At 38.9% G+C, this 25510-nt stretch overlaps 1 protein-coding gene and 1 long non-coding RNA gene across 2 annotated transcripts in view; one reads left to right on the top strand and one right to left on the bottom strand.

The window, feature by feature from the left end:
• Nucleotides 1–8330, bottom strand: part of LOC116880898 — a 78658-nt gene extending 70328 nt beyond the window's left edge. The window contains exons 1-2 of the long non-coding RNA XR_004385296.1: nucleotides 8209–8330; nucleotides 7420–7529 (exon numbers count right to left, since the gene is read on the bottom strand). This is a non-coding gene — a long non-coding RNA (uncharacterized LOC116880898). The remainder of the gene's footprint in view (nucleotides 1–7419; nucleotides 7530–8208) is intronic.
• A 110-nt stretch (nucleotides 8331–8440) lies between these two features.
• The window catches only part of GRB14 (growth factor receptor bound protein 14), a 116386-nt gene continuing 99316 nt past the window's right edge, over nucleotides 8441–25510 (top strand). Inside the window, exons 1-2 of the mRNA XM_032880323.1 lie at nucleotides 8441–8809; nucleotides 10083–10215. Coding sequence (XP_032736214.1) covers nucleotides 8619–8809; nucleotides 10083–10215 — 324 coding nt within the window. The 5' untranslated portion in view covers nucleotides 8441–8618. The remainder of the gene's footprint in view (nucleotides 8810–10082; nucleotides 10216–25510) is intronic.

Below are 25510 nucleotides of genomic sequence, written 5' to 3'. Positions count from 1 at the left end.
CAATATAGTTGTTATATGTAGAAAAGTAAAAGTAAAACAAAAACATTTTCAGACAAAACAGATAATTACCAGGAGACTCATCAGTGGAAGAAATTATAGATTAAAGTTCAGTGACTTCAGAAAGAATGAAGACCGACAATAAGGTAAATGTATGGAAAAAACAAATGAGTACTGACTGTCAAATGATGCTAATGATACATTATGAAGACACAATACACACGAACATAGGCAGAGATTCGCATACAAAACAGTGGCATAAAAGTTGACAGGAGGGTAAACAGAGATAAGTATTTTAAGATCCTTGCATTGCCTGGAAAGTTGGTGAAATTAAATAAATATACTTTGGTTAATCAAGGATATGTGTTGTAATCTCTGATATAATCACTGAAAGAATAGTAAAAATGTACATTATTTCCAACTTAATAAAGCAGGAAAGAGATGGTATACTCTAGCTGGGTAATTTGAAGACTGTTTAATAAAGGATTTCTTTATAAAGATGTGATAAAGTTTAAACAAAACAAAATACAAACAGAAGATAGTGCAGAACTCTACTGTGTTAAGAACTGTGAAGGGTCTAAGATTTTACTTGACTAAATTACAAGTTGAACAATTATTCTATTGCAGTTTCAAGAACCCTGACAAAGGATGCAAGATTCTGGGTCAGAGACAAGGGCATTTTTAGCCAGAGTATCAGCATTTGTTGGTTCTCCCAGCTTGAAATGTCCATATAGTCCTATGAAGAGGGTTAGGTAATAACTATATAAGCAGTGGATGGCACACAGGAGAGCAACTGTACAAGTTGGCAGATAGGGGAAAAAGAGAATAAGTATCCCAACTTCATATTCTTCCCACTGTTCAATGTCCTGCTGGTGCCTTCCCAGTGAACAAAACCAACTAGAATTCAGACAGCAAGGAAGCTTATGTCATACATAAAACTGACCTTCCTGCAGCCCAAAGCTGGTAGAAAAGGATGGAAAGTGGATCTGGTGGGACAAATGGATAAACAGAGGGGAAAAGATGAATTAATATGAAATAATCCAAAAGAAGGTAAGTAAAAAGGGTTAAAGGAACACAGAAATAGATAAGGAGAAAGTGCTCAATGGGACAGAGATGTAACCCAAAATGTTTAAATGTTTCAATTAAGAGCAGTGATCATGTGATTGGATAAAAACAAAATGAGCAAAAAGCCCTAATCATATGTTATTTACAAAAGACACTTCTAAAGTATGGAGGTTAAAAAAAAACCTGACACAAATTAAGGAAAAAAGAGGTACCATAAAACATCAACCGAACTGTATTAACATCAGACAGAGACTTGAAGGCAGAAAAGTTACTAGAGGTGAAGAAGTCCATCTCAAAATATTAATTACTTTGATTTATCATGAAGACCTAATCATTCTAAATTTGTAAAATATCATACTAAAACTAACCTCTAAAAACACAGCCTTAAAACATAGCAATAATGGAACATACAGAGTAAAAATAAATTTAAAAACTCAGAGTGGGAGACTGTAGTATAACATCTTTCAGAAAATGACAGAACAAACAAAAAATGAGTACAAAACTGAGAATTTAAACAACATGGTTGACAAGTTTGAGCTAACTGACATATATATAATAGTTAATCCAAGGATTGCAAAAAATATCTTCTTTTCAAGCATGCACATAATATTATTAATATTGACCATAGCTGGGCCATAAAGCAAGTTTCAACAAATTTCAAAGGACTGAATTCATTTAGAGTATATTCTGTGACAACAAGATTATTAAGCTATATATTAGAAAAAGAACAAAATAAAAAGATAGCTAGAAAAATCTCTACCACAATAGAAATACAGACATTTTGAAAAGAATAATAATGAAAATACAACTGACTAAATCTTCAGGGATATAGCTATGGTCATACCTAGGAGGAAATATATGTCTGGAAATGAGACTATTAAAAAATATGAAAAGCTAAATATCAATGAGCTATACACATCAATGTCAAAAATTTATATAATCTTTGAGGAAAGAAAAATAAAAACCACTCTCTATCTCTGAGGTGATCATAACTCTCTACACCAATGCCTCATAAGAATATTATGTATGAGAGAGGGGTGCCTGGGTGGCCCAGACGGTTAAACATCTGACATCAGTTCAGGTCATGACCTCGGGGTCTGGGATCGAGCCCTAAGTTGGCACCACACTAAGTGGGGAGTCTGTTTGTCCCTCTCCCGCTGCCCTTCGCCCTGCTCCAGCTCTCTCTTTCTCTCAAATAAATAAAATCTTAAAAAAATATTTTGCGAAAAGACAACTACAGACCAATCTGACTCATGAGCACAGTTGTAAAAACTGTAAACAAAGTATCAGCAAACATCAAAAATATATAAGCAAGAATGAGTAGGGTTTATACTGTGAATATTAGTTTACCATTTAAAAAACATAATTCATTAGTTTAATAGAACCAAGGAGGAAAACTATCAACTCAGTAGATACAGAAAAGTTGTTTAATAATATTTAATATCCACTCTTGATAAAAAATTTTTAGCAAGGAGTGCCTTGCTCGGTCAGTTAAGGGTCTGCCTCTTGATTTCCATTCAGGTCATGATCTTAGCGTTGTGAGATCAAGCCCTGAGTAGGGCTCCACACTCAGCAGGAAGTCTGCTTGAGATTCTCTCTCTCCCTCTCCCCTCCTCCTCTCTCTCGCCCTTCCCCAACTCCCCCAATTTTTTTTTTTAGCAAAAAGCAGTATGAGGGAACCCTCCTCCCTTATCTGATAAAGTATATCTATGACAAAGGTATGACATTATTTTATTTAATATCTACTCCTTTGAGATGAAGTAAAACTCTAATCTGCGCTATCCTCATTCGTATTCAACATTGTATTCAAATTCCTAAGTAGGATGGTAAGTCTAGAAAAATACATAAAAGATATGAAAATTAGAAACATAAAATTGTCATTATGCATGAATAATATATGGCCATCTATATGGAGAACATAAAACATTTCAGTTAAATTTTTAAAATTAATGCATGACAGTAATTATGTGGATAAATATCAATACACAGAAATCAGCTGTTTTCTCATCACAACAAATTATGGAAAATCAAACATTTTTTTAAAAGATTTTATTTATTTATAACAGAGAGAGCAAGAGAGGGAACACAAGCACGGGAGAGCCAGAGAGGGAGGAGCAGGCTCTCCATCAAGCAGGGAGCCCAGTATGGGGCTGGATATCAGGACGCTGGGGTCGTGACCCAAGCTGAAGGTGGATGCTTAACGACTGAGCCACCAGGCACCCCAAAAATCAAATTTTAAAAAGGTATCCAAAGTAGTAAAAATATTACCTAAGAACGTGTCTAACAATATGCACAAAATATCTATGTACAAAACCATAAAACATCATTGCAACAAATTAAAGATATAACTAAATGGAAAGATACAGCAATTTTATGGATTGGGAACTTATTTTTTTTAAATACTATTTCTTTCTAAACTGATGTAAAGATTTATTGCAATCTAATCGAAATCCCAGCAGCTCTTTTAAAACTTCTGAAGCTAATTCTAAAATAAATAAATTGAAGAGCAAAATGAAATGCCTTGTTTTACTGAATATTAAGAATTTTTATAAATCATAATAATTAAGGCAATGTGATTTTGGTATAAATACTGATAAATAAACCAACAGAATAGAAGAGAGGGCCCAGAAAAAGTCCATAGACAGGTGTACAATTAATTATAACAAAAGAGGCACTGAAAAATTGTGAGGAAAGGAAAATCCTTTTAATGAATGAAGCTGTAAAATTACCTGTTTATAATGGAAAAAAATAATCTTTATACTCTCATGCCTTCACATTTTCATACCCTAGGATAAAAATATTCATCATTTTGGATCACAAATTTAATTGTGGAAAGCAAAACAATAAATCTCTGGAATATATATATATATATAAATATATATATATATTTATATATATATATAAATTTTCTAACAAGCTATAAACAATCATAAAAAATAAATTTGGTTATTTAATACTTAAGAACTTCTACTATTTATCAAAAGATACCATTAAGAGTTATAAGATGTTAAGACACAGAATGGAGGAGTACACTTTCAAAACATAACTAACAAAGAGCTGCTAACAATATACAAAGAACACTTATAAAAGAATAAGAAAAAGATGACATAAAAATGGGCAGATACTTGAATTGGTACTTATCAAAAGAGGACGTTCAAATGGCAATCACTTAAAAAAGCTCTCAACTTCATTATTCATCAAGAAAGGTCAAGTTCCACCCCGAGATATGGCTAAATACTCAACCAGAATGTCTACTGTGAAAATTTGAATACTATTCCAATCCTCAAGGATGTGAAGAACTGAGGAAACTTATGCTGCTGGTTGTGAATTGGTACAATTCTGAAAAATCGGCAGTATCTACTCAAGCTGAACATACACATAGCATGACCTCACAATGCCCCTCATATATACCATCCAGAAATGTATACACATGTGCATCAAGAGACATGTACAAAATGTTCATTGCAGCAGCATTAACAATAGTCAGAAGCTGGAATTCATCCAGATGCTTATCAGCCATAGAATGAATAAATAAACTGTGCTATTTACATACAATAGAAGAATGAAAGAGGTACAGCTACTTGAAAAAGAATATTGTAAATAATACCTTAAGGGAACCAAGTCTAGCACAAATGGGTCATACCATATGATTCCATTTATGTAAAGGTCAAAACCAGACAACCTACTTTATTGTGCTCTGGGGTGGATACTTGTGGTTAAACTATGAGTTGATTACCATGAAAATCCGGATTGGAGGGAGAAGCTTTTAGAGGACTGACTGCAATTCACCTGACATTGGTGTTTGCCTTGTGATAAGTCATCATATAATTTTGTCTGTGAACTTCTTTTCTGTATGTATGTTATCTTGCCCAACATAAAGGGTTAAGAAATTTGATTTGATGAATAAGGGAAAGGAGAGAGTAAAGCAGGGAGAACACCTCTTCCTTGAAGGGTTGAAAGGCTAGGACACCTAGCGAGAGACAGGAAAGGGAAGTGCAAAGGGGCAGACAACGCTCACATTGGGGAGGGGCCAAGAGACAAACTGCTTCCTTTGCAGTTTCACAGATTCAAGTCAAAAAGGACAACAGCCACTCAGGGGAGGATCCAGTCTTTGGTACCAAGATACCTGCCTCGGTGTTTCAGACCAACATATCTGCCTCATTGTTTCAGAAATCTTTGTCAGTTATGGGAAGGAAAAATCTCCCTTTATAACTTCCTTTTTGGTGAAAAACTGTCACTGTATTCTTTTAGACTGTACTAGGTCTGATAGTATTCTGCTTTTATATTGCATAGTTCTTTATTTAGAATCACTTTTTGTAAACCTTTTAGATAGAAAAACTGGTTCTTTTGTTGGCTTGCTTCGAAAATGAGAATGAGCTAATTCTAATAATTCTTGGTATAGAGCCTCAAGGTATCTAGATGTAAATTCAATATTTAGCTCCCGTCTGCAAGACACAACTATTTAGGTCCCATTCCTCAGAGACTTGTTCTTTTTGCTTTTGCCCCTGATGACTATGGGTATTATAATTTTTGCCACGGGGTTTAGAAAAGGAGCATAAAGGCTGCAAATGGATACTCCCTGGATAGTCACTAAAAGAAAATGTCTGGAGAGGGGAGACGAGATTGAGATCTCATTCCAACAAATGAATACTCGGTCTTGAGGTTAAACATTCATACTGGGAAGTGGAGCAGGACACACTATTGGGAAATAGTACTTCCAGTGATTCTGGTGATATAAACACTTTTCACCTATCCTTTTCTCTGACAAAAAAGCCTGTTCTCTCTCTGTGTGTGTGTGTGTGTGAGAGAGAGAGAGAGAGAGAGAGAGTTGCTGGGAGCATGGTGGGAACAAACTTTAACGACTGATTCATCCTCTTGTTAGATGCTCAGAGTATTCCATTTTATTTTATTTTTTTATTTTTAGTTTTTCACATTTTTAGAAAAGATTTTATTTATTTATTTAAGAGAGAGAGAGCAAGAGTGAGAGCAAGAGACAGGAGCAGAGACAGGGGGAGAGGGGAGCAGAACCCCCCACTGAGCAGGGAGCCCAATGTGGGGCTCGATCCCAGCATCCTGGGATCATGACCTGAGCCGAAGGCAGACACTTAACTGACGGAGCCACACAAGTCTCCCCAGAGTGTACCATTCTAAAGGAGAAATGGGTGCCTCCAAGACTTTTGGGACAATATAGGGATAAGAAGAAAGAAAAAAGAGGAAGAAGAAAAAAAAAAGAGGAGGAGGAGGAAGAAGGAAGAGGAGGGAAGGAAGAGTTGTTTCTTTATATGTTTAGTTCAAGTTATCTGCAAATACATAACCTCTTTTTTATTTTGCTGGAATGACCTCAATATATCTGTATGCTTTTATATGAAACTATCTTAAAACCTGCATGTAGAATTTAGACCCTATTTAGGGACCTGGAGGTGAGCGAGGGCTTTGCCTGGCACACAGCATCAAAACACGTTAACTTTCACCATGATGAGTACTATTATTTTATCCAGCCCGAGAACTACCATTTTGTCCTTCCATGGCTATGGCACTGTAGAAAGTCTCCTGGAGACCACACCCACTGTGTGACCCGAACTGATACTGCTCTTTATTGGGTCTTAATTTTGACAACAGTAAAATGAAGAACTTGGATTCTATAAGCTATTTGACCCAAAGATTTTCCTTCTGTGGTGTACTCCCAGTTTCCGTAGAAGCTAGGAGTTAGTGACCCCTGGTTGTTAGAAGGCTGGTGCTGTGGTGTATGTGTGTATGTATGGAAAAAAGGGTTTTGCCTACTTCTTCAGGTGGAAGTGTTTGCCTTACCCTGGGCCGGAGTTGTGGAGGTTAAGAAAACCTGGTGAAACAGATGCCAGGGACACGTGTTACCTAATTTGGTCAAAGAACGAAGAGTGTGTAAAACATTTGGAAATCCTCTACAGTGCACTGGGATGAGGGAACTTATGGGAAGAGCAGAAACACAGTAGCCCCCAGAATTTCAGAGTGGGATAGTTGCACCTCAGAGCGTAGGCATAATGTAATTACGGTAATCCACCCTTAACTGCAGAAATGTATTTCAAGATTCCCCAGTGGATACCTGAAACCATTAGCTAGTATCAGACTGAACTACCTATACTGATTATGTATCTATCTTATAAACTATATTATATATACCATGTTTTATGCTCTACATGGCTACCTGATACATTTTAATTTATAAATTAGGCACAGTAAGAGATTAACAATCATAACTAATAAATAGAACAATTTTAACAATATACTGTACTAAAGGTTATATAAATGTGGTTTCTCTCAAAATATCGTATCGAACTTACTCACCCTTCTTGTGATGATGTGAGATGACAAAATGCCTACCTGATGAGATGAAGTGAGGAGAATGAGGTGTGCCTTGAGAAGAAGCTACTGACTTTCTGCCTGTATCTCAAAAGGAAGGTCATCTATTCCAGGAGGTTGACCACAGGTAACTGAAATGGAGGAAAGCAAAATCACAGAAGGGGGCTACTACTTCAAATAGTCTGGGTTTTTAAGAAAGGATCTTCTGAATTGGAAGCTTAACTGCACTGATTTCTAGGGCTCTGCCAGGCAGGCTATTGAACCCCATTTTCCTTATCTGTAAAATGGGGTAAACATTGAGATTTGTGAGGCTGTTGCGAGGGTGGAATAGGACAAGGCAGACTGGGGATTCATTACATGAGGGCTGCTCTTACTAAAAGAAAATATTTTTTTTGAACTCCCAAGACACCTTCAGGATTATTCACGCCTTACTAAGAATTCTGAAACATCTCAGTAGCATCCTATACTGCATGGATTGCACTCCCTGCTCCCTTACCCCCCACCCCCCAAGTCCCCGTCTAAGGCTGCAGGAGTGGAAGGAAGAGGCACGTGGGGGAAGACTGGGGCAAACCTAGCCCCATGGCCCCTGGCCTCCGGGCACGGTGGGGCCTGTCATGGCGGCCCAGCCACAGCTTAGGTGATCTAAGAGCCAGAAAAGAAGGGTCTGGGGGGTCAGGGCCTCCCAGACCCCAGCCCCGCCTGCGCTCCGCTAGGCAAACCCCTCGGGAGCGCCGGCTCACATGGGTCCCCGCCTCCAGCGGTGCGGGCCCGCCCTGACCCTGGGCTCAGCCCTCGCGCTCGGGTGCCCACCTGGGTAGGTGGCGGCCCGGGCCTCGAGTGCCGGCCACCGAGGGCCGAACCCCGGCCACACTGGACCTTCGCCAGCTCCCCGGCGCGTCCCGGGCGGGGTGCGAGGCCCGCCCGGCGCTCGGCGCCCTCCCCGCCCCCTCCGCGCCTCGCCCCGCCGCCCGCGGCCCCCACCCACCGGCCGCTCCTCCCCTCTCCCCACCCTCCTCTTCCGCCCCCTCCCCTCCCCCGCCGCCTCTCCGACTGCTCGGCCGCGCGTCTGAGCCGCCCGGGCCCGGAGCGCAGGCGGCGAGGCCACCGCACCTGCAGCGCGCTCGGGCTGCTAAGCAGGCGCTTCGCCTCCCGCCACCCGGCCTCCCTCTCCCCGCCGCGCCGGGTCTCCCGTGACACCCGAGACCCCCCGGCCAACGACAATGACCACTTCCCTGCAAGATGGGCAGAGCGCCGCGGATAGGGCGGCTGCCCAGGACTCGCCGCTGGCTGCCCAGGTGTGCGGCGCTGCCCAGGGGAGGGGCGACGCCCGCGACCTGGCGCCTGCCCCCTGGTTGCACACGCGGGCGCTCCTGCCCCCTCCGGACGGGACCCGCGGCTGTGCTGCAGACAGGTAGGCAGCCCTCGGAGGGCGCGGGGGAGTGTCCTGGGTTGGCAGCCGGCGAGGGGCTGAGGAGGCGGTCCTAGGGGGTGAGCCATGTGCCCAGAGCTGGGCCAAGTTTGTGAAAGTCTCTGAAGACAATTCCCTTTGAGCTGGCTCCTACCGGCTCAGCAGGACATTGCGATCTCCCAGCGCCTTATAAATAGCATCACCGTTTCATTGAGAGCTCCTGGTCGCTCTCACCTCTGCCCATCCGTGCGAACTAGGAGGCCAGGCGGACCAGCCCGTTCCTCTCTTCGTGGCCCTGCACTATAAAAACCCCCAAAACCAAACCAAAACAGAAAAAACCCTAATCCTTTTTATTTTATATATTTTAAAAAATCATAGCATAAATGAGTTCACCTCCCACATAGAGTCTTACAGCGACCCTGGAGAGGCAAAGCAAGGATTGACATTTGAGCAGTCTTGCTGTTCAGGAAAGAATAGAGGCTTTAAAAGGTTTCTCAATCTCCATAGCATTCAGCGCTAAGTGCCTTTAGAGTTCACAATTTTGCACATACTTTAGGAAAGAAAAAGACTGCAACAATACAAAAATCTGTAGTCCTTTATATTCATACATTGAAATGGTACTTTTTTTTCCTCCAGATTTTCCAAAGTGCTTCAACTTCACTGAAGTTAAAATTACTCTGCAGTGGACTAGAGTACATTTTATACTAGCAAGTTCTATTCACTTACCTCTTCAAAAACACTGCCTTGCGGTTTAGTATCTATAAGCACTTGAAAAATCAACAGACTGTGTGTGGGCAACATTGTGAATGAAATTTGAAGTGAGATGAACCACAGCTATAATTAATAAACCATAACTTCCAAAAGTGATTAGTAAAATAGCATAGGGATGAATTCACTAAATGTTTGTAGACTTTGTCAATTTAATGGATCCATAAAAATGCCTAACTTCTCAGGATGGTTTTTGTGTCAATAATCATATAGTCTGTACTTCAGCTTAGGAAAATTATAAAAAATGCTGGAAATGGAGTTTCTATACCTAGTGATTTTTTTAAAGGTCCCCCCTGAAAAAAGATTGAAATACTATGGGAAATTGGTTTATATCAATTAACAAATTTTATTTTGACCCACAGAAAGTACATCACAGACCTTTGCTGTGTACTTTATATTAGTGTTGTCACACAGTGGTACATGTTGGCCCTTAACTTCTTAATCCTGTCAGCAATTATATTTTACATTCCGCTTTATGTAAATTACCTCCTATGTTCTCTTGGTGTAGGAGAAAAAAGAAAGATCTTGATGTTCTGGAAATGCCATCTATTCCAAACCCTTTTCCTGAGCTATGCTGTTCTCCATTTACATCTGTGTTGTCAGCAGGCCTGTTTCCCAAAGCAAATTCAAGGAAAAAGCAGGTATGCATTTTAAAATTTTCTAATTTTAGGAGTTCTAAATCCACACAGTTTTTAAAGATATTCCGTACTTTATAATGTTAACAAAGGAGTGGTATGGCCTATTTTAAATAACAATTGGCCAGCAAAGTTTTTGGCATCATTTCCCTTTGAGCCCCCAGTTATCATAGCTGTAAAATGGGAAGGTTAAAACTTATGCCAGGCTTTTGGGATGGGTTAAATGGGAGAATATATATAAAGGACAGAGTCTGGAAGCTATTATTATTTACAGGGTAGGTGGGAGAGTTATATGTGATAATAGATTATCAATCTTAGTCAGAAATTGGAGGAGGGTATTGGTGAGAAGGGATTAGCTGATTTCTTTAATACCTTCTTTAATCTTCCACGTTTTTAAAACCACGTCAACCTCACTTACTAAAGGAAATGGTATAGTGATTCTGAGGCAAAAGGTAATTGGAGTTGAGAATGCAACATGGCTTCTGCAGAAATGTGTTTCAAGATTCCCCAGTGGATACCTGAAACCATTAGCTAGTATCAGACTGAACCACCTATACTGATTATGTATCTATCTTATAAACTATATTATATATACCATGTTTTATGCTCTACATGGCTAGTAAATTCCTCAGTTTGGAGGCTTCTGGCAACAGAAGGCAGATGACTCCTTAGTGATGATTAGAACATGAACTTTACTTTCATGATTTTGCATTCTTTTTCCATTTCTAGTTTGAGACTGATGGAGGCAAATTAGATTTCAGGGACCCAGCAACTATGGGGAGATCCATCATGATTATACATTTTGAAAAAAAAAGTAATGTATCCTAGAATAATCCCATCTCTTAATATATTCCCTCCCAATTTTGAATCAGCAAAACAAGGAGCAGTTTCACTAGGCAAAATGTACCTTGTTCTTGCAAGGATGGAAGCAATGATTTTAAACAGTCAGATACTTGCAATGAAGAGAGGAGTAATAAGTGGAGAGAAGCCCATAGATCATTTCCCCACATCTATTGTTCTCTTTCCTTTTTTCTGCCTTTTGCTACCTATGATGAGTTCAATAATATATGTTTTAGGAATGAAGGAAATACCCTAGGAAATAGATGGGTTCTTGATAACATAAAGCAATAATAAAGACAGAAGAGAAGCATTCCATGTACTGTTGGGTTTTGATAGAAGTCTGGTATAACAAGGCATATATATATATATATGTATATATATATATATATATATATATATATATATATGCATATATATATATATATAATTTGAGGGGGACGGTTTGAAGTTTAATTGGTGCATGTGCTTTTTGGAAAAGGACTGGAGAAAGTGGGAGTAAATATTCCCGGAGCAGAGGTATGTTCTCAATTAGAGACTTTGATGGGGGAGGCAAGTCCTTAAGTGGGCGGGACTGTGACTTTGGATAAGGAGATGAACAAGGAGGAGATTCTTGAGAGCTTTATTATCAGGATGAGTTTTAAAGTCAGAGCCCAAGCAAAAAGCAGCCTTGCTGAAATGTCTGGGCCTTTTAAGAGCTTGGCTTTTGGGTAAGGATATAAGATGGAAATGTGGGTGATGGATTTGATTGTGTATCATGATGGCGGAAAAATTGATGATTGCCCGTGGGATCCGGCATGGGAAAAGGAAAGGTCTGATGATAGCATAGTAGTTAGCTGGGGGAATGTAATAGATTATTTCCCTATTTATGGAGGGCCTGCTGTATTCCTTGCACCATCCTAGGTTCTGGGGCACTGAGCTAAGCAAAAATGCCATACCTTGATGGGGCTTTGATTTAGAGTTGGGGTATGAGTTAGGAGGTGAATAGAGGAAGGGGGAGTGGAAGAGGAGAGGTCTGGGCTTACTCTCACTTTAATTTCTAGGTTGAACACTGGGAAAATGCCTGTGTCTAAGAGATGTCAGAGGGGCAAGGTTTGTTTTGAATAGAGAGAAAATATGTTAATAGAGGGAGAAAAAAAGAAAGGATGGGTGTGGGTCAGGGTCAAGTCAGGGTGTGCCCTAAGGGTGTGTAGTCATCATGCTAGAGTAAGACATCATGTATTGGGGAATGATAGCATTTCTTCGCAGGTTTAGCAAATTGGCAAAATGGGAAAAGGGTGCTGTGTTACTCTTGACTCCGCTGGTTTCCTGCTCTGGCCTTGTGTCCTATTTCCACAGTGACCTTCTCAGAGAGCACTACGCCCACACAGACAGCAGTGCTGTTTCATGAGCTGAGAGTTCTGGCCAGCCTACTGGAGACCAGTCCCAGAGGGGTGTTCCCACCCGGGAAGGGCCCTTCACGCTGATCTCTTCCTTTGCCCAAGGGTTGGGATTTCTGTGAAGAGAAGGATGTCCCAAAGTTGGGGAAGAGGAAGGTTCCTTTTTACATTCTTTTATGTTTCCACCTACACTTTGCATTTAGAACAGATCCTTTGTTTTTATTCCTTTATATATGCTCAGTTCTTTGGACTGAGTGATGCTTTGGGAACAGCTGACTCTGTCAGTGATTTCCCAGGCGCAGTATCTTTGTGACACAGATGACCCTTTTACAAGATGGTATTTCTGGCCCGATTATCTCTGACCTTCACTTGAGATGATGTAAATGACTGGATGTGATAGGTTTCTATTGACCATTATTTATGGTTGACACATTACAGGAGCTAATGTCTCTTTTCTTTATAGTCTCTCTTTCATTTGTTTTGTTTAACCATTCCAGTCATTTTAGCAATTCTTTTCTCCCTGTAGAAAAAGTGAAGAATTGCACTTGTTATTTACGAATAATTGACCAGAAAGTTTGAAAGAATCCAGACTAGACATGTTAAATTTCATGTGGCCTTTCAAAGCCACAGTCAAAAATCATTTTATAGGCCATACATTTTTTTTTTTTTAACAATTTGAGACACCTACATAATGCATGAGTGGTAAAGTGCACTGAAGCCACAAATAGGATATACTTTATCTCTGAAAATAAAATGTCTAAAAGTATATAATATTTACTATAGGCTTCCAGTGTTTTTATTTTAAAATAAGAGCTGAGTGATATAGAATATAGATTCTTTATTCTCTCTCCTTGTTATAATAATGGCCAGATATATTTCCTAGACATATTTCCCTATGCTTACCAATAAAGTAGATTTATAGCAGATTCCTTTATATGCATGGTCCAGAAAAATTACTTGCAACTTAGACTTTATATTGAACGTGACATATGAATTTAGATCTCTCTCTCTTTTTTTCTATTTCTGATTGAAATTTACCAGGAAATCATCCCTTAGCACCTACTATTTGAAGAAAGGGAAAGAATAAAAGATCCTTAGCCCTTGCAAAAGAATCAGTTCTTGTCTTGTGTTTGTCTACCCTCAGGTAATTTTTGTGCTTGGACTCAGCTTGTGCTGAGGTCTGGTTAATTGCTTCCCAGTACTTGGTAGTGAAACTTATTCAAAATCAAGTATCTGAAGATTTTAAAGATAAAAAGATACCCTTGAAAAACTGTGTTGTGGAATATTTGAGCTGGAAGAGAACTTTGAATTCATCTACTGAATGCTGCTTTACAGATGAGTAAACTGAGGCTAAAAAATGCTATGTGGCTGATGATGGCACAGGGAGGACCTGGAATCTGCATTTCTTGAGGCTTTAAAGAGTCTTTTTAAGGAAGTTCCAATTACAACAAAAGTTGAAAACCAAGAGCAGCACAAGGAATAAACATGCCAGTATTGTTAGTTACAACTGCTCATAATAGTAGAACATGGGTGATGGTACCATTAGTTAATACTCATTTAAGGACCTAGATTCTTTTTTATTTTTCTTCTTCTTCTTCAACTGTAGCTATCTCTTTGTATTTTTTATCTTCTAGCTTTCTTCTCCATCCTCTCCCTAAAACTGATATGAAAAATTTATCAAATAATTGGCTTATCACCAAGTAGGATTTACTAGTATTTCTAATAACCAGCTTTTGTGTGCAGTTTATAGTCCACAGTTAGAAGAACGCCAAGAAGAGGTCTCTTATCCACATTTTGTAATTTTTTTGTAAAGGGCAAAAGCCAGAAATGATTTGGCCGTACTCTTACAATTTAAATAAAGGGAGATCAAAAAGAGTATCACGTCTGAATGTGCTTTGCCCCTTACCACACTGTTTCTGATGTATTGTGCATTGAATTAAGCCTTTTTGTACATCTCAGAAAAACAAAAATATCTTTCAAATAATTAAGAAATTACTTTTCCATGTGCTCTGCCTTTGATTTCTTTTTTCTCTCACGTATCAGGAACTATCAAAAGACAAGTTCATCTCTTCCCAAATTAACGGGCCTCTGATGTCATTCCTTTGTGATGCTAGTAATTAACCCAGTTCGCATAGTCCTGTAGGAATCTTACATGGCTGCTACATTAACCGATCTCTCCTACACTCATTTCTCCAATATTCACAGAAGTATAAAGCAATAAATTATAGTCTCGTATTTCCATTTTCCAGGTTCAGTAATTAGCAAGATTTTGTTTCATTTACTTCATGTATTCTTTTCTGAAATTTTTATTGTCTTTGTTGAAATATTTTAAAATAAATCCTGAACATCCTCTCATTGTATCCCCACCTAGTTTTGTATGCGTCTCTGAAAAATATATTTTCTTCTATGACCAAAATGCCATTATTGTCTAACAAAAATAACAATAATTCCTTGGTATCATAACCACATTGTTTCAGTTGGAGTGATATACGAAATCCTCAAATTATGAACTGGTTATATTTCAGAAGTCCTTAAATTAGCTCTTTAGAAATTTAAATTCATTTTCAGATGGAAACAGCATCATAAGTTGCATTTAGGCTTCCCCAGGCCATTTTACAAAATCCCATTTAATGTGGAATGAAATGCAAATATCTTATATATGCAGAAAAAAATAAATAGAAACAATACTTGCTCCTATTAGGGTTTCAAACAAATACGTCTTTCCAGCCACAATTTGCTACTTCTGAATGTTGGCACTTGATGAATATCATTTTTCTTGGGAAGAATTTGAAAGTACACAGATCTTTGTAGCAATATTGAAGCAGGCTTTAGAGGAGTACTTTTTAAAGGGTAAGCACTGGACCACCTTTCTAAGAATCAGCAGGGCTGCTTGTTAAAAATGTTGATACTCAGGCCTCTTTCAAAACCCCCTCAACAACAGTGTCCTGATGAAGGGCATAGGAATTAGACTTATTATTATTTTTTTTTCTCTTTGACTTCTGTGGAAAATCAGGGGTATTCATATTCCCAGTTGCTTTTAGACTCTGGGGCAATCTGACCTTTCAAAATGGTGGACAATATCATTTAGTTGAGAAAAGGTAGAAATACTACAAATGGACTTTAGTTAGTATTTTATCCAGGTATTGATTGTTTGGAGGAAACAGAGCCTCACATGAGCTAGCCTGAAAGGTTATATTATAGTATCCGAAGGCCAAGAGTTCACTGATCTCATGAGAGGTTGGAATCGGGGAGTAGAAAGTCAGCCAAGACCAAGGGAGCCACTTTCTCCATTCTTCACCAGCACAGCACATAATCTCTGCTTCTCCTTCTTTTTTTTTTTTTTTTTTTTTTAAAGATTTATTTATTCATTTGACGGACAGAGATCACAAGTAGGCAGAGAGGCAGGCAGAGAGAGAGAGAGGAGGAAGCAGGCTTCCCTCTGAGCAGAGAGCCCGATGCGGGGCTCAATCCCAGGACCCTGGGATCATGACCTGAGCCAAAGGCAGAGGCTTTAACCCACTGAGCCACCCAGGCGCCCCTCTGCTTCTCCTTCTATGTCCATTTCATTCTCAAATTTGTCTTCAGTCTTGCTTGTCTTGATTGCCTCTCCGTGTACCTGGTGTCTGACGGCCACCCCATTGGAATAAATCATTCCTCCTACTCGTGGTTCAGCACTTGGTAAGTGACTGGAGTCTGCATCTGGAGAGAGCTTGTAGCTTGGCGTGTCCAGCTCTTATTCGGTCAGCTGTAGCCGAAGGGGCACAGGGCCTGGACCGCTGCTCAGTCAAGTTTGTGAGAACAAATTCTGTGAGCAGGAAGTCCAGCTTCAATGGGTATGGCATATGAGGGTAGGAAGAAACAATGGATGATTAGTGCCCCAGGAGAGAAAGATCTCAAACAAACAACAGTGGACACAAAATCAAAGCCTTATTGCATACCTGTGATATATGGTGATCTACCAGTTAGTTTGGCTGAGTGGCCTAGACAGTTCACAGTGTCTGCTTCCTTTGCTTCGATTCACTTAATTCAAATGAAGCATATTTACTTGACAGTGGTTTCAGTGAATGCCACCCTTCAAAGATGGGTATCTTTTTTGGCCATTGTCTTGAGTTTGCAACTTAGTGATGTCCCTTAGCCTCTGATGACAGGAGCTACTAACTCAGGATTCTCTCTACTTCATGCTAGTTACTTTCATTTGTAACAGAAGACAGCTGTCTCTTCCTATTTTAAAACTTAAATGTCCCAGCAGATCTGCTTGTCAAGGTTTTATTTCCAGTTTGAAGGTTGCCTCTAATTCTTGGTTAATTTGCAGGGTACATTTGCAATCCAACCTTTATCTGCAATATGGGTTTTATTTTTCACTTGTCTTGAAAGCTCAGCTTTTGACTTGTTTTTCCCTAGGGGCATATATTATGTTCTTTCAACAGAAGGAAAATTGAAGCCGTTCATGGTTCAATATAAATGTGGATCTTAATTAATATAAAAAAGCTTTCTGTAGTCTTATAGATGTTGCTTTTGAACATGTCAACTTATATAGGATAGTAAGAAATTCCATTCTGTAAGAATACACTGATATGTATTTAAGCGGGGGTAGGCAGCCTGGGACATTGTCCTTTTGGCACTCTAGATAAGGGATAAGCTCAATGAAGAACCTAGGAAAAGGCCACAAGTCTTTGCCAAGGCAAGGGAGCTGAAGAGAGCCTTTCAGAATCAATTTAGGAGAGAAATGGGAAACCCAATATGGGGAGAGCATCCTTTATTTCTTGTCCTTCCCTTTGGTTCCGCTCATTTAGCCTTTTTCAAAGCCACAGAGAAAATAAACACAAATGAGAGCATTAATATTCTTTTTTTTTTTTTAAGGTTTTATTTTTAAGTAATCTCTACATCTAACGTTTGGCTCGAACTCACAACCTCAAGATCAAGAGTCTCATGTTGTACTAACTGAGCCAGACAGGTTCTCCAGGAGGATTAATATTCTTAACTACTTCACCAATTCCAAAAGATCATTTATAAGTAGACTCTTTATTCACAGACCTTGTCCATAGATGTAATGTCACATGTGGTGGTTAGGTTGTTAGGGAGTCGGTAAAAGTTTTCTAATCTGTAATATTTCCAAAGAATGGTACATTTACAACATCCTGGACACCATGTTTAATATTGTTTCTATGGAGAGATAAGAGTCAGTATGATGGGATTAAAAATATTGGACTGGGAATCTGCAAGCCTAGTTTTTAATAATATCCTGCTGCTGCTGAGTGGTGTGATAGCCTTTCACCCACACTTTCTATGCCCTGAGAGTGCTATCATTTCATTCTGTTCTTAGAGTGAGCGATTCTGGTGGCTTTTGAAGTACTAATGAGTCCATGTAGCAGCTACAGGACTTTAGGAGACTTGTTTGGTCCCACTGGCCCCAGAAGTTTCCTCCTTACCCTTTTTTCTGATCCTCCCACATGGTCACCACAGCTCCTGTGATAAAGGCACATTTGGGTGTCATGGGACAAGGAACACAGGAGCCACCTTTATGGAGATGATAGGGGCAGTAGGGGCTAGTTAAACTAGAAATTGCGCATCACAGTCAAGGTCCAAATAGTAGAGTCGGAAAAGGTGTCATATGGAGAGGGGCCAGGTTAGGTAGTAAAATTCTGTTTAAGCTTAGAAATACGGATGTGACATTTGGTGTGAGATATTTGAGGCTGGTGTAGATCCAATGCACTTGGGTCTGCTTGGCTTAAGGTGTGAGGTGGTTATAACCTTTAAAGTCCTTCTCCAAATTCCTCTTGCTCCACCCTCGAATAATCCATTTGGTTGCTGAAGCCAAAAAACAAGAAGACCTCTTTCTGGTCTTTTGTCAAGTACTGCCACACCTTTCCTGGCAATATTCTTGAATCCATAAATGTCTTTCCATCTTCCCTGCTACCATCCCAGCTTCAGCCACTGCCTACTCCCATACAAGAGGCATGAAAGGCTTTCTTTTGTGTTAGCCTATTTTGGTCCATTCTCCATATATTTGTTAGAAGAGAACTCTTGGAAAGTTAGATCATATCATGTCACTGCCTGGTTGAAAACTTTTTGATAGATTAGCATGAAGTTCAACTTTGTACTTTGGCTTACAGGATTCTGCATGATTTGGCTTTCTGCCTACCTTAGAAACTTCTGTATTCTACTTTTTGTTGATTATATTCCAGCTACAGTGGTGGGACAGTCCTACCCGTTTGCGAACTTGGCATCTTTTATTCTACCTCAGAGCCTTTGCCTTGACTTTTTTCTCTGCTTGGAACCTCTTTTCCTTGCTCTTTATGTAACTGACTCCTCTATATTCTTTAGGTAGGTCTCAGTGTAAGATGACTTATCTAGGAGGCTTTTTGATTAGACTACCTAAAGTATATCACACTCCTCCACACCTGTTTGTCTTGTTTCCCCTCAATCCAACTTTTCCATGCATTTCCTTGGCTGTACTTCACATAATATGAATTGTTGGCATTTATCTACTTGGTCTAATCATTTATTGTTTTTCCCCCCCAAATAGAGTGTCTTGTGTTCCTTATTCTTAGGTTCTTTCATGAAAAGAATGAATGAGTAAGTAGATTATTGATAATAAATAGTACAAAGAAATTTTAACAAATTGCATTTTGACATTCTAATCATTATCAATCATCTTGATCAAATTAAAAGATATTTTAAAATCTATTAACAGTTTTTTTTTTTTAAAGATTTTATTTATTTATTAGAGAGATAGAGAACCCAAATAAGCAGAGCAACAGGCAGAGGGAGAGGGAGAAGCAGGCTCTTCGCTGAGCAAGGAGCCCGATGCAGGGCTTGATTCCAGGACCCTGGGCAAACGCTTAACCAACTGAGCCACCCAGGCACCCCAACAGTTTTTATTAACAAAAATAAAATTACACGCTAGGATCCTAGACCAATAGGATTTTTAACAGTATATATCTTTTGCTTTTATTACACACATAGGACATTTTGGTCATGGATAAGAAAATTAATGGATATATTTTTGATTCTGTACATTATTCTTATTTAATGAGATTATAAGTAAAAAGTATTTAGTGGACTGCTGTAGTTCCTTCCAGCTTACTATGTGTATTTAAAAAATCCCATGTTAGAAAAAATTAAGTGGAAATATCAACTGGGCTCATAATAACAAGTCTTTCAGAGCAAGGGGTAGTAGGTGTTAGCAAATGTTTTAATTATTAGCTATTAATATCATTGGGGAATAACTTGGGCCGGTGCTCATGGTATAGAAATGCAGAGACATAGACCTCTTGAATATATAAAACTTTCCAAGGGATGTGCAGACTCACAGGTTTAAGAGAATCGGTTTTCAGATCCTCATGTTCCACATGTACTTTTTCCTAAGACTTACCTTTCTGAGAACCCACCTGTGTTGGTAATAACGTTCTCACCTGGTGCATTCCCCTGGGGCGTGTAAACCTCCAGGGTGTCACACACAAGAGAGCTTGCTTTAATGATTAATCAAAGCACCACAGATCGGAAGGGGTTTCTGTTAAGGAGAGACACGATGAGGAAGAAGAATTTTGCTTAGTATTGAAATATTCTGAATTCAGATATATGATTGTGTGATGGGATTGATAAAAATGTTCACTTTCTGTTTTTTTCAGTTTTTAATTATTGACTTTAATTTCTCTCTCTCTTGACTCTTGGCAGAGAATACCTAACCTTTGAGGGAAAGTTTCCTAAGAACAAAGTAAATAGCTCATTAGTGTGAAATACTGAAAAGGTATTTTGTCATGTATTTAAGTGTTTCTGCTATTTTTCAATACTTGGGATGAACCAATAGCTGAAAGAAAATGTGCCTGTGAACACCTGGTGTGCTGTAGGTTCATGCTGCAGGTGAGGCTCCCTGGGAAACAGAATTGGAGCGCAAGTTTGCCTGCAGGGAGTGTCCTGGAGAGAGCTCTTGAAAACTGACCCTTGGGGGCATCTGTGTGGCTCGGGGTCGGTTGAGCAGCTGCCTTTGGCTCAGGTGGTGATCCAGGAGTCCTGGGAGTGAGTCCCCTTGCCCCCATCAGGCTCACTGTTCAGCAGACAGCCTGCTACTCTTTCCCCCTCTGCCTCTGTCCCTGCTTTCTGCTTGTGCGTGCTCTCTCTCTCTCAAATAAATAAATAAAATCTAAAAGAAAGAAAGAAAGAAAGAAAAAGAAAGAAAGAAAGAAAGAAAGAAAGAAAGAAAGAAAGAAAGAAAGAAAGAAAGGAGAAAAGAAAACTGCTCATGGGAATGGACTGAGGGAGAAGCTGGGCTCCAAGGCAGCCACAGCAGAGGTCTCAGTCAATCCCATAGGTGCTCTGGAGCTGGGTGGGCCTTACAGAATTCTTCAAAATTGGAACAGAGGGGCTGCACTTCCCAGGAAAGGCACGACTATGCAGCTGTCTTCAGCTGAGCGTAATGGCAGGAAGGGAGGACTTAGCTTGGTGGCTGCTGTTAGTGGGTGGGAGGATGAGGGCTTTAGCCTCAAAGTGGCAGGTCTGGGCAGGGTCCATAGCATGATTAGATAAACTCAAGGATATCTTGTACATGATTTCCTTGTAGTTATTTGTGTGTGTTTAAAACCTATTTTGTAAAATCACACCAAATCATATGAAGTATGTATTCTAATAGACCAATCAATTTTATCATAAAATACTTCAGTATTTTCTACATTCTGTTAATAACAAATAAACTATTAGATTTTTTTAGTATATATAGATCATAAGCTTTCATTAAAAACATAAGAAATTTTTATCTTAATGAATACTGTAATTAATGGAGCTACTTTTAATTTTATACTTGGTTTTTATTTAATTATATCCAAAGGCTGAAAATCAAGGCAGGAATTACCCTTACACAATTACCAAAGGAATTCCATGTCCTTCCTACCACTTCATCATCCTCCTTCTCAGAGCTCTTAGTTCCTTTTTTTTTTTTTTTTCTAAGATTTTATTTATTTATTTGACAGATGGAAGTCTCAAGTAGGCAGAGAGGCAGACGGGGAGGTGGGTGGGGGGGGACAGGCTCCCCGCCGAGCAGAGTCCAATGTGGGGCTCAATCCCAGGACCCTGGGATCATGACCTGAGCTTAAGGCAGAGGCTTAACCCATGAGCCACCCAGGTGCCCCTCAGAGCTCTTAGTTCTATATTATTTTAATTTTGACTGTTTTCAGCTATTTCTCTTATAAGATATAATCTGTAACTAATTTTCAGTGTTTTTTAATACGTTTTTTCTCAGAATGCGTACCTTTAATTGAATTGAAAAGTGAAGTTGGACCTTATCTTATAGAATATAAGTCTAATTTGGCTGACTGATTTGAGAGTGAGGACTAACTTTTCTAATTATATGGTTGACATTTTCCTTAGATTGAATAAACTAAATTTATAGCTCTAAACTTTTGATGAAAATGTATTTAAAGTGCATTATAAGACAATGGCATTTTATTTAAAAAATTGGGAAGAAGTCATGCAAAAGCCTTACTTTTATGTTGGTATGGCCAAGATGTGATAAAATTAACACTTTACCCCCCCCCCCAGTTTTTCTGAGTGTATTAGTTTGAACAAACTGATTTAAGTGAGAGAATAACATGTTGTTAATGGCAAAGCCTCATTGATAAACTATCCAGAAACTGAGGAAGGGAATCACTCTTGATTGGTAACAAATCTTTTTCAACTCAGATGGTTTGTCTTATATACTACTCAATCTCCAGCAGATCGAGCAATGCCTGGCACTTAATAGACCCTCAGTAAATTTTGCTGAATCAAAAAATAAATTAATGGCGATGCCTGGGTGGCTCAGTTGGTTGAACGTCTGTCTTCGGCTAAGGTCATGATCCCAAGGTCCTGGGATTGGGTTCCTTGCTCAGTGGGGAGCCTGCTTCTCCCTCTACCTGCTGCTCCTCCTGCTTGTTCTCTCTCTCTCTCTGACAAATAAATAAATAAAATATTTTGAAAAATAAATAACTTCATTAGTGAATGGATTAATGAGCAGGGGAGGAGCAGAGGAAGTAGTTATTATTAAGTGAGAGAATGAGGGAATATTTGGGAATGTACTGATAATTTAATATAAAAGATAAAGAGTTTGCATGAAAACTTAGAAAAGTGAACTTTGGTTTCGTTACTGGGAGGGATCTGATATTGTTAGACTTTAAAAATATCCGAGTCAGGATAAACGTTTGAGTATTGATTTACCACTATTAGCACATTCTAAATTTGGATTACCCTTACTCAGAATAAGTTCTGTTCTTTGTCTCTTCGGTCCCCTTGTGGGCGTTTTCAGTCTTACCAGCCTGTGTGTGTCAGTTAAAAACCACATATACTTTATGGGGCTGAGTCCAATAAAAGCTTTTCAATCAGCCCACATTCATAGTGGAAGATCACTTTCATTTTTGGGAAGGGTGACATATACGTGTGAAGCCCAGGATTCGGATGAAAGGAGTACTTTGGTATTATTTAACTGTGTATTGGCAAGACTTGAGCCAGTATCTGGCTTCTCTTTAGAGACATTTTGCATTATATTACAGTACTCTTACTGTGCTGTGCCAGGGAAATTAAGATCAGCTGGAACACTCTGTAGGTCATTGGCTTGGAATCTCAGGGCACTGAGAACTTGATGTTTTGTTTTAATGACCTCATTTAGGCTGAACCTGCCTTTGTCCCAAAGGCATAAGAGCCTCTTTACAAAACCATGTCTGCACCTTGGGAAATATATGGGAAAGTTTTAGAGAAAAGTGACTAAATATTTGGAGGCATTGGGTCAACCTCCACTTAGAGTACTTATTAAATGATAGCTTGTTAGTTAAGAAAGATGAAGAGGGTGTATAATTCAGGTCCCTTGAACATCGTTGTAGTCATCAGATTCCATGATGTCTGAAATGTACTTTGAAGGTTGAAGGAGATACTTTTAAGAAGAATGAAAGGAAAATGTAGGTCATGTAGGTCATGTAGCAGTTCATGGGACTTGGGTTCTGGCAGATGCTTTCTACAGATTGCCAGAGGATGTCACTTTTGTGGAATGAAGGACCTCCTCCATATTTCTCAAAGCGGGAGTAAATGATGCATGTATGCATACGGGGTGTGTGAGGATGGTGGGAGGGCCATATGGAAGTCGCACAGTAAACATGGAACACCTTTCTGGAACAATCATTTTAATTGAAAATAGGGGGACATATTTTTATATTAAAACAAACACTCCTGTTTTTATGAGCAGAATGCACAATCTACATGGATTTTTAAGAACAAATTTAATACCTTAACATCATTGCCAATCCGGAGATGGCAGTAGCCATGTAAGTTACTTTCGTTTGCATTTTCATTTGTTCTGGTGGAAAAATTCAAAAAACACTAGTGTTGTTTTCAATGTTATGGGACGTGGCTTTTTGTAATCCTTGGAGGATTGGTTATCAATCCTCTTCTCCTTCCCCACTTTTCTCTAACCAAAATTCTTTCTCTCCAAAGCTTCTCTGATTTTGTTGATACCTATATCATTTAATATTGAGGTTATTGTGTTATTAACCATTTGAGGAGTTTTTTCCACTCTGCTTTCCTGCAGCTTAGCAGGAAGTGACTCTCACCAAAGTCTCTGAAGACCATCTTATTCAGAAGACCTTCTGTGATTATTTTGATACCTAAGCAGTTTGGGTCATTCTTAACTATTCTTCCCTTCTTAAAACACTTTCTTAACTTCTGTCTCTTACAGGTATCTGTTGTCGGATCTCAGTGTTCGTTTCCTTAGGGTTTTATCCTAGAACTTTTTGTTTTCATATTAGTCTCCTTTTATAGCTTGGGTGATCTCATCTACTCCCATGGCCTCAGCAGCAATATACATAGAAGTCTTGACCAGTTATCCTGGGTTGCCTGCTAGATATCTTCATTTACACTATTCACTGACACCTCAAACTCTACATATTCCAAACTGAATTAATAATTTTCCTTTTCAGCTTATTCCTTCTATGTCTCCTGTTATTGGGAGTGATATACTCTACCCATACTAGAAATCAGAAGTCTTAGTTCTTCTTAGTCTCCTTCCTATTCCCCTCTCTCTTCATCTGATTGGTTACACAGTCCTCTTGGAAAAACAGCTCTTGACTTCTTCCATTCTGCATTAGGTGTCCTGCTTTGAGATAATCTACCAGGTCAGTTCTGTTGTGTTATCAGTCTGTTTATTTATCAGTATTCTGCTCTCCAGGAAGCTCTCTAGAGGTAGCAACGAGCCAAGTCTGCCTTGGACATCAATGCATTTCCAGACATTAGCGTTGTGCCTGGCACATTGTAGGTTGTCTGTAAATACACATCCTAGGTCATTTGTAAATACTTGCTGAATGAACAGATGGTTCAGATAGTGGCACTTTTACCCAAAGTAGGATTCATTTCTAAAATATCTGATAGATGGCCATCCAGATAGTCTCCTTGAGCATTTTCAATGATAATGAGTTTATTTTGCTTGTGATCAATAAAATCCCTATATAGATGCCTTCTTATGAACTGCATGAAAACCAAGATTATGTATAATTTGATAGAATAAAATTTAATTGCTTTTTTTTTTTGTGGAATTTTACCTTTCCTTATTTAAATCTTAACTCTGATCCACTATCCCAGCATGTCAGGATATTATTGAATTGTATTCCTTTATTATAGTAATTGTACCTCTCAACTTTGTTTCATATGCACATAGGAATAGATGACATTAATGTCTTCATTCAAAAAAGGAAGACAAAACTTGCCCTGTTAGCCTGCCCTCACGGATGAATCTAGTGGATTAGTCAACACTAAGTTTTCTCAACATGTTGCTAATCCATTCAACCAATATTTATTGAGTATCTTCTTTGTACTAGATGTTGTGTTCACATTTGTCCCTTGAACAATGTGGGTTTGAACTATGTGGGTCCACTTATTCAAGGATTTCTTTTGATAATACAGTAAGCGTATTTTCTCTGACTTAATGATTTTCTTAATAATATTTTCTTTTCTCTAGCTTACTTTATCGTGATAATACAGTATATAATACATGTAACATCTAAAATAAGTGTTCATTGACTATTAATATTACTATCAATGTTCATTGATTATTAATGTTAATGTTAATCCTC

This window comes from Lontra canadensis, unplaced genomic scaffold (genome assembly GCF_010015895.1).
Source record: "Lontra canadensis isolate GAN:19392208 unplaced genomic scaffold, GSC_riverotter_1.0 scaffold69, whole genome shotgun sequence".
In the NCBI taxonomy this organism is placed as follows: domain Eukaryota; kingdom Metazoa; phylum Chordata; class Mammalia; order Carnivora; family Mustelidae; genus Lontra; species Lontra canadensis.
Note: the sequence above shows the minus strand (reverse complement) of the source record. Positions and strands in the feature narration are given on the sequence as shown.